This window comes from Cryptotermes secundus, unplaced genomic scaffold (genome assembly GCF_002891405.2).
Source record: "Cryptotermes secundus unplaced genomic scaffold, Csec_1.0 scaffold55, whole genome shotgun sequence".
Classification (NCBI taxonomy): Eukaryota; Metazoa; Arthropoda; class Insecta; order Blattodea; family Kalotermitidae; genus Cryptotermes; species Cryptotermes secundus.
The window spans coordinates 1,591,182-1,606,385 of record NW_019740654.1 but is presented as its reverse complement, the minus strand read 5'-3'; the positions used below and the strand labels follow the sequence as shown (position 1 = coordinate 1,606,385).

Below are 15,204 nucleotides of genomic sequence, written 5' to 3'. Positions count from 1 at the left end.
TTAAACACCGGTCGCTATGTGGCAACAGTATTAATCTATTTGGCATTTCGGAAATGTGAACATATCAATCGAGATTACTGGCTTTTTCACTTTGTCCATTATCTGATATTCTAAAGAACAATAAAAGCACGTTTCGGAAAATTAACGTACTTCCATCCTCAGGTGATGGGTTGGGAATACCTAATTTGTTAAATCCTCTAGAAATGAATAACCAGGAACAGAGATTAAAATTATTTCTTCCTAACGGAACTGAGTAGGTGACCCCACTCCTCACCTGATGACGGAAACGGGTCCAGTTTCCGAAAGTTCATATTCTTTACAATACCGAACATACACCAAAGCCCCAGTAATACCCAGTGTCGTCCACCATAGACAGAAGCCTTTAGACTCTATGAACACAGCAGATTACGTAAAAGGCTAATGAATTGCTTTTTTTTTTCTGTGGCGCTACAGCCCCAGTGGGCCTAGGCCTATCTGCATGAAACTCTCGTTTCACTTCGGTTTACTATATCTTACACATTCGGTAGGACTCCTTGGGCGAGTGATCAGCTCGTCGCAAGGCCTCTACCTGTATACAAAAACAGAAAAACGCACACAAACACCAATGCCCTGAGTGGGACTGGAAACCACGATCCCGGCTTCCAAGCGAGCGAAGACAGTGCATGCCTTAGACCGCTCGGCTACCGTGACCGGCAATGAATGGCGTTATTCGTTTATAAATGTTTCAGTGTACATGGTAGGAATTCAGTTTCCTGCTCTGATGGTTGTAACGACAACGCTCCACTCTGAGTCATCTATTAAAAATTATGATTTCATGTGGTTTACTTTTATGATGCTAACAGTGTCTCGCTGAATGTTGGTGGCACGCGGTAGCGTAGTTGATTGAGGCACTATGCTACAAGCCGGAAGGACGTGGGTTCGATTCCCGAAAAGGTCATGGGATTTTCTTTCACTTGACCTAATCCTTCCAGCCGCATTGTGGCCCTGAGGTTGATTCAGCCTCTAACAGAAATAAGTACCAGGAATCTTTCTGGTGATAAAAGGCGCCCGGCGAGTAAGGCTGACAACCTCACTGCCATCTGTGAGCCGATTGTCTAGAAACTGTGGGAGCCTCGACGTCTCATAATCCTATGGGCCTCCACGGCCTGTTACAGCGATAGCTTTATCTTTTATTCACATCTTAGAGACAAAAAGCGGTGTTCAGTATGGCTCTCATTTTGGATTATTTGTAAGAGCATTGGTCTGTAAAACGCTTCCGATTAAAAGAGACCCAATTAGCCGCTGGCCGCTTAGAAGCTGTAACATCGTGCCGTAAGCTAGAAATGTAACCGCTCGTATCTCTCGTCTATAGACAGCAAACTGCGTGTACAAACGCGTGTAATTAAGGTCCGTTCTAAGCCCCATCTTCTTTTTTTTTTGTCCGCCATTTTAATTATCCTCTCTTTTTTCCTTATAATCCTTAAAAACTCCACGTTGATTACTTATGTTTCTTTATTTTTGTCAATTGCCTGTATTTTAATTAGTCTCCTATTCCTCTATGGAGAACATGAGTATCAGAAGGGAGTATAAATCAAGCACACTTCTATTTTAATTAGATCATGTAACACGGTGAAGAGAAGAAAAATGTCGGCTATATTCCGCTTCTGTTCTGAGAAGAAAATGGAAAAAGTATCTTAAATCATTTACCTGTTCGGAATCTTTGAAAATAAAGAGGAGTTGGAAGAGCGCCCACTTTTTTTCTTTGTGCGCGTATTCCGTTCTACTTTTAAGCTGTTGTATTCTTCTCGCTTATGTTTTATGCTCAGGTTTGCTACATCTCTCTTTTAAAGGGTCATTTCTTTCTGAATGCCGCGTGGATGTGTACTTAAAAGTCTGAAGTCCAGAACTCAGGAGACATAAGCACTGAAAGCTTAATCCTCACTGTCTTTCAATGTTATTTTACATCTATCTGCATTATAACGAACGCTCTACCGAGAAGGTTGGTGTAGCAGCAACGAACCTGACTTGCATTTGGGAGGTCCTCGTTTCGAATATCGGCTCTGAGGCTCACCCAGCCTCCTACACAATGGGTAACGGGGGCTCCTTTCCTGGAGATAAAGCGGCTGGGACGTGAAGCTGACACTCATCCCCATATAATGTTGGACCTACACTTTCACTCTACCACTGCTCTTCATAGCGCGGTGCTTAATTGGTTAAGCATCTTTTACCTCTTTCTAACGGACCTAACAGAGTAGGAATCCCCCACTCCTCAGATATGGGCGGAAACATCAAATTTCAGAGATGTTGTGTTCTTAAAATACCGGACGATGGAAAAAGTCCAAAAACCCAAGCAGTTTCTAAAGGATTCTGATGATGGTGTCTAAAATTCAGAATTAGTGGGGTTTTGGAGTTTCTCACCGAGAGGTATTCTACAGACTAGAAAACACGACGTTTCGGAAACAAATCCAGTGTCCGAAACATCGTTTTTTCTAGTCTGTAGAATATCGGACGAAAGAAGAAGTCCCAAAACCCAGTGATTCTGACCTAAAATCCAGTAATCCTGATAAGATAAAGAAAGAATAAAGATAAAATGAAAAGCAGTTCCCAGATTGTTAAAGAAAAAAACCGCCTGATAACGCAGGTTACAGAATTTGGGGAGTTACTGTAAGACAACAGATTTAAAATTCCAACAGTTCCAAAAATTTTTCCGAACATAAATTTCTGTATTTTCAATTTCATTACGGGAATGAAAACGAAACAGACTCGACACATATACTGCTGCATATTTTTTGTCCTTGTTAATTACACCTTTTCACAGAAGTTGTGAGGAATTAGGTCTATAGAGGGAAAACAAACTGACATACATGTATATTGTTTGTGTACTTCCCCGCAAGTCCTGTGCGCCTTCTGAAACATGTGGTGAGGAAATGGGTTCGTAGTGCATAATTCATACAGAATCATTGTAACAGCGAGACGTGTCGTCCAGACAACTGACAATGACGTGAGGAAACTCCTTTATAATGACGGTTTTCTGTAATAAGGTGTCAACTACTAAGCTATATTAAGCGCACAACGGCTGTGTTTCCAATCCTGTGTCTTGTCACATTATGAAACACTTCGCCACACAAAACACCTGTCCCATTTTCCACTGGGATACAGTAGTTATTAATGGACAGTGGACGCTCCTAATCCTCGTCTCATAGCGTTGTATACACTCTCTACTGTCTTAACACAAAACGATCAGCATATAACTGGGACCTGCAGCACTTGTCGCGTATGATGTGCAGTGTCTGTGCTTCTAACGGCGAAACTTTACATGTACAAGGTGAAAACAACATGGCTGAAGTTTAACTACGCAGTAAAAGTATCAGTTCGTGCCTGAGTTCAGTACTGTGTCTCATCTGTAATGATATAAACATTAAAATACTCTACGTAAAACTAAAATCTAGTTCCTTCTTTATAGATGTGATAACTGGTCTGTGTCACTGTTGTTTAAACGTCTCTTATATTTATTATATTTATCTCTTATATTTATTTTATATTTTGGTACAGTTCATTTTCCCGATATATCGTCTTCACTGGAACAAAATGCAGATTGCATTATAAGTATAAAATAAAAAAGGTAATGCCACCCCTGTAATAGGCCCTGAAGGCCAATAGAGACGTCGAGGCTCCCACATTTTATCTAGACAATCGGCTCACAGATGGCGGTGAGGTCAGCCATACGCGCCGGCCGCCTTTTACCCCCGGTTAGATTCCTGGTACTCATTTCTGTTAGAGGCTGAGTCGACTCCAGGGCTATAGTGCGGCTGAAGGGTTAGGTTAATTAAAAATCTAGTGACCTCATCGGGAATCGATCCCGCGACTTTCCGGCTTGCAGCATAGTGTTTTAACCAACTACATAGTTTAAGTGATTGAAATGTTAATGAAACCCTGACACTCGTTGGGTCAAACAGGACCATTTTCAGAGTATGTAATATTTTAATGCGAAATTTTACAATTCATATATGAAGCAGAAGGTTTAAATCTAATGACACATATTTTAAATAGTTTATATATATATATCTTAATGTTTTCCTTTAATTTAGTCCTGCAGCTGCTATTTGTTTGAATATGCATCAGATAACAATAAGCCTTGTGCATACGAGTCTATCGCTTCTTATTGTCTTTATATGCATTGGACATCAAAGCTACGAGTAGGTACAGAAGATGGCAGCATTAGACGACAGCGATAATAATGCTTCGGTTGCAATTGTAAAGTCTGCCGTTGTCGTGAAGCATATTTTTAGAGTGCACCAGAGATTAATATACGTACATAACACAATCCAAGGGACATTACACCAAACTAGTGTGAACATACGTGCGAAGGGGGCACAAACATGGACGCGGCAAAAGGGAAGTAACGCGGAACGGAAAGATTTATTTTCTGACAAAGACATTTTAGTGTCAACAGCGATATGCAACAGGGTGGAAATACTGTGCGGTGCGGTGCGTTGCCTGAAGATGACCAAGTAAGGCCGAAACATGTATAAATTGATGTGATTTTAATGTTATTTTAAATGAAAGAGGGATTGTGAACAATTTTATGTTGCATCATAGAAGGAGGTGAGTGATTAGTTTACATTCCAACTCTTTCAAATTTAGCATCACTGTACAAAACGTTTAATATTACCTAAGGTGAGAATGTTAGCTTTTTTGTACATGAGACATATTTCACACGCACACAAATTTTTATCTTCTAAATTGATTTTACGCTCCATATTCGGTAATGACATTGACAGCAGCGACAGCCTTGAGTTGAAAATTCAGCACGCTATGCAAGTCTTTACCAGCTCCTGAACTTCACTCACCGTTCCCTAGCTCGAGCCACAAGAGATGGCCTGTCATTGCGCACGACTCGAGAAGCCGAGGGGAAACAGAAGTCTGCTAGCGCAACTCTCAACATGCACTCAGCAGAACAAACAATCTCTCTCTCTCATCTCCAACTCTTGCCACATTATTTTATCTGCACAAAGTTAGGCACTAGATTGGTCTGCTTCAGCTCTTCGATCATCATTCGTCAAATGGATTCGTTCACGATCGTGATTCCGTGCAAAGAAACGGAATATAGTTGAGTGTATGCCGTCATTTGTGGCACAAACTCCACACAAGTTCATTTTGGGTTGAAATCACACCATTATCAGTATTGAGGTATAACAAATGTGACACGTGCCGTAATATTGCCAATTTCTCGTCAATTTCAATAAATCCAATAGCCTATTTTCATTATAATATGCAATAAAACGTTGGTGATTTATGCGGAAGAGGTTTTGCATGTGGCGACTTTCTTTGCTGTATAGTCTCTAAAGGCGCGTCCACATTATTTGTGCTCGTGCTCGTGTGACTCGCTATGCTCGCGAATAATGTGGACGATATGACAAGTCACGAGACAAGCAAGTTTTAAATTTTTAATCTAAAAACTATAGCCAAATTAAAATACGACTACAGCCTATACACACTACGAGTAAATATACGGATCCTCACGCGCCGAAGCCTGGCGAGCAACTGAAGTAGTGTGGACGAAGATTTACGGGCACAAATAAAAGCCAGACGAGTCTCCCGACGAGCACGAGCACGAGTAATGTGGACGCGACTTTAGAAAATAAGAAACAAGGAAGTATAGTGCACACAGAGTTCATAACGTTCTGAAGAGGATTAGTATGAACAGAGCAGCTTCAGAAAGGTAAAATATAATGTGAATACCGCAATGAAATTTCGAATTTCATGAAGTCAAGGGACTCTTGAGTTACTGAATAACTAAAATAATGTAAAATTTGAGATTTTCACATCGGTGATTATGCAGAATGCCGTCTTCTGGGACATGCCGTTGTGTAAATTTTGTGTGAACCGACGTTTTGGAGGAACGTATCACCTCCATCTTCAGGGTAGAAATATCCACTCGAGGAGCGGATTCTTCTATCCAAGTACTGGAGTACTTTTTATATTAATTGCTAGTGGAGTGGGACTAAGTCCCTTGTACTGCGGCCACTTCTGGCCTATTGTACCAGCCCCAGATGATAGGTGAGGGTGATTGCGGAGCAATTGGTGGAATGAAGATTGACAGGGGAACCGAAGTACTCGGAGAAAACCTGCCCCAGCGCCACTTTGTCCACCACAAATCCCACTTGACCAGACCCCGGGATCGAACCCGGGACGCCGCGGTGGGAAGCCAGCGACTAACCGCTTGAGCTATGGCGCGGCCATACCTGAGTACTTAGGTCTCATCTAACCTATATTCCATTTCTGTTGTCTAATGTCCGGGATTGACACAAGAGACATTTAACACCTTAGTACCAAGGGAGTCAGTCTTACTCACCCTAAGAATTAATTGAGGACAAGTGTGGGACTAACCTCGACTCTTACTCCGTCCACTTTGTAACTCTGCTTTATGGTGTCCGAGCCAGGCACGTAACGGTAGAATTCCTCGTTATCTTTATACCACTTGACGGAGTAGAGTTGGTTGCGCCCCAGTTCGTACTGACACTCCAGGAGCGCCATGTCGCCGCGGACCTTGTACTGCGGTACACTGACCCTCACCAGCTTCAGGGACAGCACCCCACCTGAAATGGGACAAAACATCTGTCAGGATCATAAGAAGCAGAGGAACGCTGTCTCCTGGCATGGGACGCTAGACAGCTACTACTATTTCGGAGAAACCTGCTGCCTCCATCTTCAGGGTACCCTAATAATCGAGGCAGCACATTCATCTAAAGCATAATTTGGGCCGTGCAATAGCTCAGGAGGTTAGTCGCGGCGGCCCTGTTTTCATTCCAGGTCAGATCATATGGGATCTGTGGTGGATAAAGTGGCATTGGAGCCGGTTTTCTCCGAGTACTTCGGTCTCCCCTGTCAATTCATATTCCACCAAACGCACCATACTGATTTATCGTTCAGGACTGGTACAATAGGCATACTGCAGCTTAATAATAGCCTCAAACGGCGGAAATGTATTGTATCCTGGACGGCCTGGGTAAAATTCCCGGCAGGGGCAAGATTTTTCTCTTCTCCACAGCGTCCGGACCGACTCGGGAGCACATCCAGCCGCCCCTCCATGCCCCCATGTCTTCATGGCATAGTTCTTAACTAAAAGACAAACATATAAACTACGAACTGCTGCATTTCATATATATACACAGTATGTACCCACCATCCCGGCTTCCGATCGAGCGAACACAGTTCATGCCTCAGACCGCGCGGCCACCGTGACCGGCTGTCTAAGAATTAAGACCCAAAATATACCCTAATGAAGTCCTGAGGGCCTCGCCATAGCTCAAGCGGTTAGTCGCTGGCTTCCCACCGCGGCGGCCCGGGTTCGATCCCGGGGTCTGGTCAAGTGGGATTTGTGGTGGACAAAGTGGCGCTGGGGCTCTCCGAGTACTTCGGTTTCCCCTGCCAATCTTCATTCCACCAATTGCTCCACAATCACCCTCACCTATCATTTGGGGCTGGTACAATAGGCCAGAAGTGGCCGCAATACAAGGGACTTAGTCCCACCCCACTAGCAATAAAAAAATAATACTGAAGTCCTGGATTGGGGGGTTGTATTAGTAAGTTTATTCCTATTGCTATAGGGTGTTTACCGGTTCGGTATTCGATCTACTGCCACCTGACTTGAAAGTGAAATTCCCTGTGTTCTAGGTGTTTCAGTAACGGATGTGAACAATAGGGTCACCCTGTTTCTCCTTAAACCCAAGGAATTTGCTGTTACAAGTGCAGGCCGTTGCATGACGTCACATCTATACATATCGACGCAACTTACTATGTGGGGTCACGAGACTCATGTGACAAGAGATAAATTCTAATTANCCTCGTCCCGCCGAAACCCTTCGTGCCGTGTTCTTCCTTCCAGTCTTGCATCTTTTCCTTTTGTGAATTTGGACGAAATGTTTCCTATAGATCTCTTGCTTTCTAATTTTAACATTTCCTGAAAGTAATGAGACTGAATATAATGCAAGTCGACATAAAAATTGCTCGCAAAAGTCACAATTCATGAATTTCTAACAATGCAAAAGACTCGAGATATAAAAAAAGGATACCACTTTAATCTCCGGTGAGATTCTGTAATCACAAACTATTCTTAGTTTCAATACTGAAATTACGAAGCCATGCGAATGAAGCAGATGCAGTCTGTAGTGCCTACATGCAGTTCTATCAGTCATATTGCCATCCGCGTATACGTTTCTTTATTTACTCTGTCTCGATGCAGAAGCCGCTGTTAGTAGCTGCGGGTAGGACCGCCATGCGGCAGCGAGAGGTGCCGATGCTTCAGTCGATATTGTTGCCGCATCCTTCACAGAAAAGAAATTTCCTTTATTGATAACGTGTATACTCAGTAGAACTGTGATTTAATACGAGTATATACGAATGGGAGAACGTAGAGGACGTGTGTGGAAACTTCAGCAGGAACTAGGGCTGTTCATTTCGACGGATTGGTGAATTTGCTGCATTTGGAATAAATATATTTATAAAACATATATATTGAAAAACGGACTGCATGACAGTAATATCGAAACAATAGCTATTAGTAAAAATTTACATAAAGTGTCTGGCAGCGTTTATTTTATATCTGAAAACCAAATCACTCGAACACAGACTCTTATAGTTGGTCAAGTTGTGACTCACAGAAATGTGCCTCTTCTGTTCATTGTTGAGCTAGGAAATTGTGATTACCCGTCTCTGTTTTCAGTTGAAGGAAAAGAGAACTTAAGTATTCTTTGGTCCGCACCATAGCTCAAGCGGTTAGTCTCTGGCTCCCCACCGCGGCGGACCGCGTTCGATCCCGGGTCTGGTCAAGTGGGATCTGTGGTGGACAAAGTGGCGCTGGGGCAGGTTTTCTCCGAGTACTTCGGTTTCCCCTGCCAATCTTCATTCCACCAATTGCTCCACAATCACCCTCACATATCATCTGGGGCTGGTACAATAGGCCAGAAGTGGCCGCAGCACAAGGGACTTAGTCCCACTCCACTAGCATTAAAAAAAATATGTATTCTTTTATCGAAGTTAGTTTTTACAAATAACGATTATGTCTCTAAATTACATTAATGTCCTGGTCTTTGTAACGAAGTCTAGGTGTGCTTTTGTTATATACGAACTGATTTTTAAACAAATTTCGGGCTTCAAATTGTTAATATGAAATACATTTCGTAACAATACTTTGACGCCGGAAATTGCTTAAAATTCAGTCCCCGCTTCACAAAGAAAGATATCAAGTGTCTACTACAAAGACCATTCTGTTAATGCAGTATATATATATATCGTAGCGTGTAGAGCCGTTTCTAGGCAACGGCTCAGTAAGATACGCATGCAACATTAGAGGTACTCTTGGCAATGATATTGTTTACTCGGTCCTTGCAAGGGGGCTATAAGGAGGACAGCTGAAACAAAGATGCAGTTGTAAGGGAGCAGCCGTTCAGAAAGGATTTCAGCAGAGGAAAACATACTGTTAGAAGCCGTTACCAGGAAACTTCTAGTGAAGTCATTAAAGGCTGTAAACCTTAGCGTGTGTTGTAGTGATTTGTAAAGTGTGCAACTCAGCAACAGTGTTACAGTTATTTGTAGTTACGACCTGTAAGTGGGTCAATAGATCCAATTATCCGAAACCCCGACTATAGTCACTCATACGCGGTAAATATTAGTGGGATCACATGAAAGGATGAAACTACATGGAAGACTAGACAGAGACGAGAGAATAATATTAGAAAGGGTTTTTAAGAAATGCGTCAACTGGACTTGAGTCATAGAGTTCAGAAAATGTTCTGTGGTAGCCTCTTGTAAAAAAATGTTGTCGAACCTTCGATTTCTGTAAAGACATGTGAATTTCTTTGCTTGATGAGTTATAATTAGCCTCTAAAGAAGGTATAAAACTGTTTACGTATTACACAGTCCGTCAACAGTGCAACAAATTATTCCTTCTTTCTTTCACTTTCATTTTCGGCACATTTTTCGTTCCTAAATGGCCATATTTAGGTGCCTTACTATGCTAAAACTGCTACACTGCACTAATATTATCCATTCATTACATATGCAACTGCACGCGTCATGATTCGAACTGTCATAATCGTGGTCTAAGTGGTATGCGCTAAAATAGCACACCCTGTAGTTCACTTAATTTTATTCAAATAAATCTATTAAAATTTACTATTAAATTTTTTATTTAAATTTTGTACAATTTTTAATACAAAGGGCGTCGTCCACTTGTTTAGATCTTTACACTTTCTTCAGACGTTGTATTGCAGCAGCCTGTTTTTCTGTTCGTAAGGACGTTGTGTTACATCTTCAATCCGTAAGGTCTTCGACCACTGAGTTAGTCTTTTAGAGTTTTGATTCAGTTGAATTGATCACGTGATTATTATTGGTGGAGTATAAGTGTGTGTTTTAACTTATTTTTACCTATTTTGCTAAATGCAGTGGTCTTTCTGTTCTATACACAGAACCAAACACTGCAGAATATTTACACACACACAAAAAGGGCAACTTTTTTGACTCACCGGCGTCTGAAGTTGAACTTGATATCAGTTATTCTCCGATTAATTTCATTTCATTAACGAAGGAACGCACTATAAATTCACTAGATGGGACAGAGAATCGCTTGTCGTGTTGACAAACTCAAGAGGATCTCCGGTTAAATGAAGGAGATATCAATGCGAGAACAAGGAAGAAAATAAAGTCGCACAATTAATATTCTCCCAGATTTTTCAACTCACAATGAAAAGTGACATTTCCGTCCAAAATTCAATTACTCTTCGTCTCACGTATAACTACTATACAATGCAAAACTCCGTGGCCTGTAGTCCGTAAGCGAACTATACCGACCGAGCGACAGCCGCTTGTCGGCGAAGTTAGTGTCAACTTTTGCGGATAGAGGATATCACGTGGTCAGCGCAACGGTTCCCCACGGCCGTTAATCTCGGTTTTCTAGACCGGAGCCGCTATTTTCTTGAAAAAGCTCCTCAGTTATCCTCACGAGGCTGAATGGACCCCGTTCCAGATCCACTACTTCTCAGAAAATGTGATAACGCCGGGAATCGAACCCGGACCTCTGCATCTGTAGCCAGGAACTCTAACCACTAGAACACAGAGGCCGTCACTATAAAATACAGATTAATTTATTTGAATATAAATATATTAAAATGCAATTTAATAATTAACATAACAAATTTCAATTATGGGCGCTGTCTTCTGGGTTGTAACGCAACGTAGTTCTGGGAAAGCCCAGCGTTACACACAAACCCACCGCTATCGACAGACCTTCGAATTGTTTCCGCGTTAGTGAAGTGGCTTTCAAGTAGAAACTTAAATATACAAGATGCACTGAAATGAAAACGGACTGTGGTAATATACGATCAGGAAAGCGGCCTCCGCAGTCTAGGGGTAACGTTCCTCCGGGAGGGACTTTAAGCCGTGGGTCCCGTGTCGTAGATTTACGACATGTAAAAGAACCTCATGTCTGTAGGAGACCTCTGAGCAAAATTATTAGGTAAAAACTTTCCCGCCCAAGTAGTTCCCAATGCCTCTGGTAGATGGGGGAAGTATCAAGGTACCGAAGGCCGACCTCGTTGGCTCAACGGGGCTGATAGCACGCACCGTCTACCGGTAGGGTATGGGGACAGTAGAAATTAAAGGGGGACGCACAATGGACCAATAACTGGTCTAAGTGCATGGGGAAACCCACCCCCTCCAATAATAATAATCAATAATAATAGGATCAGGAAAGAGAAGGAACAGCAACAGCTTTAAGGACTCTTGCCATGTAACAGATGTTACAACAGCGACACATCCCTGTAAGCGTCATGACATCCTGAACATCAATCATTCACACATCTGTGGACACGTAACTGATAGATTCCTATACTATTTAATAACGCTTTATCAACTGTGTACATCATACGCAGTGTCGGATAGTCAGGTAATTATAAATCATAACCGAATGGGCAGATTTAGTGGCAGATCTCTATACTAATATTTGGGAGGTCTTGGATTCGAATCTCATTAAGTTATCAGCTATCCTTACTAAGGTTTTACCTTTTTTACCGTTACCATAAGAAATACACAAACGCACTTAGTGGGTAGAATGCAGAGTTTTAGTATGTTAAAGCAAGTGGTGCATATAGTAACCACTGGGCTTTAAAGAGAAAGCAAACATGATGGGAAAGTTTGGACTAGATTTCTTTCTGCCTCAGGATAAATTTTGTTTTAGGCTCTTGTGAAACGCAATGAAATTCAGGGATACACAAAAAGCGGGAAATACTTGAGTTAGCAGAGCGACCGTTAGTTTCTCAAGAAGGACTGTGCTCCACTGAGTTGGTAGCAATTTAAACAATTACGAAAAGTGGTTTATTTGAGCGGAATTTAAAGTCGAAGTTAAATTCCGGATGAAGTTGTAAACGACCAGTTCAAAGTACATTCGCGACACAGCATCCTCTGATGCGGTCCGTCCCCTTTACTAATGCATTAGCAGACCGTGGGATCTGATTGATACGTGTGTTTCCCCGCTTTCGCCCCGAAGTTTACTTCCCAACCCAACACCCGCAGCTCGCCCTTCCAGTATCCACACACACACACACACACGAGCTACCAGTGGATTGGGACACTAATTACTAGTTCTCCGCTGCAGCGCCACTGGTCACCTGCTCTAAGCACCAGAGGGAGAAAACACTCCCTTAATTATTTATATGATCAATATTTTTATCTATATATTTCCTTGCCACCGATTAGAAAACTTTATGGATCCATTGTACACCCAAAATATCGCCTTCGGTTTGTATTAGAAAGCGCCTGAATAAAATATTTGTCTCATAATTATGCTGACTTCATTCATTTATCAATACTTCCCTTTGTTAGGCCCTAACCTCTTCTTCAGTTTCGTAATCTTTATTACATAGATAGTAGGACTTCTTGTATGGGGAGATCAGCACGTCATAAGGTTTCTACCTACACACTGGACAACACAGTGCCTTGAGTGGGATTCGAACACTCGAGTGAGTGAGTGAGTGAGTGAGTGAGTGAGTGAGTGAGTGAGTGAGTGAGTGAGTGAGTGAGAACTATTGCGGTTCAGTCGTTTATGAGCTGTTGCTGTTCGAAGCTGGTGGCTGAGACCGGGGATAGTTAAGGATTCCAGAAGAAGGGAAACGTCCGCCATTGAAAGCCGCTACCAGGCAACGATAGTGAAGACCGTGACTCTGAACACTAGTCTGTGTGATACTGATCTGTCAAGTGTAGTCAGGAGTTATGTGCTATAGTGTCCAATAAATTCGATTATATCAATCCAAACCCCGTCTATGGTGACGTCCAATCACATGACAAAAATTTAGGTTCATAAGCAACCGATTGAGGCGGTGTATCGATATATTTTATTGCGTTAAATTCGACGAAGTGTTATTTTGTGTTACTGAGTTCTGCTGATCTAAGCGCGGCAGGCGGTAACATCTTCTACGGCCCTGGTCCATCACAGAGACATGAAATCGTGTATGACGGTATTTATCGCAGCGTAAAATTGGATCATTCCATATTTTTATTAGAGGTAAAATAGGAGACATATGAGAAAGAAAACTGTTAGAAATGTAGGCTGCTTCAACTTTACAGTCTCAAGGCAGTATCTGTATTTATGAGCGGGTACTTCCACCGTAGCCCTGTGAGTCGTAGGACGCGACGAAAGGTGAGCCCAGTGCCTGGGGATATAACTAGGCCACCCTGTTCTTGGGGAATATAAATACGGGGACGTGGCCCTCCAGGTTGGGGGGTGGGGAGTCTCGAAACTGAGACTGTTAAATGTGGTCATGAATCCCGCGGGACTCGGACCTGAGAATGACTACGTTGGAGAGCACAAACAGCAACTGTAAACGACAGACCCATCCTCTCCTGAGAGAGGATGTTCCATAAGGACTATAACCGCAAGTGTTCAGTTGGAAAATAAAATTGCTGATCGCGAGTCTCAAGGAGCTAGTCGCCAAGACGAGCTGATTGGCGGTGAACCGCCAGTTGTAAAGTAACTTGACTCTGAGTCTGGATAATGAACAGTACAAAACTAATTAACTAACTTCATGGAGCTGAGCACTTCTTGAGAAGCTGCCCATCGCTCAGCCACTCAAGAATTTATCAACATGTTACGGAACCCGAAGTTTCAATACCGTGTACACAAGAGCCCTCCACTGGTCCCTGTCCTCAGCCAGATCAATCCAGTCAATACAACCCCAAGATATATAAGATCCATTTTATTATTACCTTCTCATCTACGTCTAGGTCTTCATAATTGTCCCTTTCTTTCTGGCTTTCCTACCAAAATCTTATATGAATGAACACTGTACAGAGAAGAACGCAAAGAGAGGAAATGAATTTATCTGCAAGTGTTTCACAGACACTTCCTCAAGGACCAAGTGAGAAATATCAATATTCTACAATTTTCAGACATTTATATTACAAATGAAAGAAAATGTCATAAAAAGCCTTGGACGGATATTAAATACATAATTTAGAATTTTTTCCGAGTGACACACGGGTACCTCCACCTTAAACGAGCTAACATGGCGGAGTGATTCAGCCGTAATTCAGGAAAAATTCCGGCTGAAATCAGCGTTCGCTCTGATTTACAAATTTTTAGGTGAAGGACGACTCTTTTAGATTCTAATTGGCTGTACTACAACAGACTAGGAGGCTACTAAAATCTGCATTCTCCAATTAAGGGAGAAACCAAGCGGTTACGTAGCTAAACTTAGCTAATTCCCAATTCTGCATTAAGGTAAAATCAAACAAAAAAGAAAAATGCATTTGTTGAACAGAAACCGTAGCGGGGTTCTATTTTGATAATGGTCTGACGGGCAACCCCTCACACTGTCACCCTATTCCCCCTGCGCTATGGGGTAGAGTTGAGGCAGGGCAAGGAGAGGGGGCTAATGCGGCAAGGCTACAAATTATTCACTACTGGTTCCGGAACTGAATTAGGCGCACGTCAACCGGAACCCCGGATCAATCAAATAGACACTTCCAGATACCGTACATGCCACACACACACACACACACACATGCTGTAGTTAGGGTCCGTACCGCACGAATCGCAGATTACTCCAGTCTACGTCTTTCGAGGGAAGAAAAAAGGCATGTAAGAAAATTTACTTTTTTGTCTCAGCTCCAAAGCGTTCCGAAAAAAATTGATTACTGGATTTCCGGACACACTCCGTTGTCGAACATTCG

General features: G+C 42.3%; 1 protein-coding gene across 1 annotated transcript in view; it reads right to left on the bottom strand.

The window, feature by feature from the left end:
• Positions 1 to 15,204, bottom strand: part of LOC111872334 — a 148,833-nt gene that overhangs the window by 33,829 nt on the left and 99,800 nt on the right. The window contains exon 2 of the mRNA XM_023866090.2: positions 6,370 to 6,578. Coding sequence (XP_023721858.1) covers positions 6,370 to 6,578 — 209 coding nt within the window. The remainder of the gene's footprint in view (positions 1 to 6,369; positions 6,579 to 15,204) is intronic.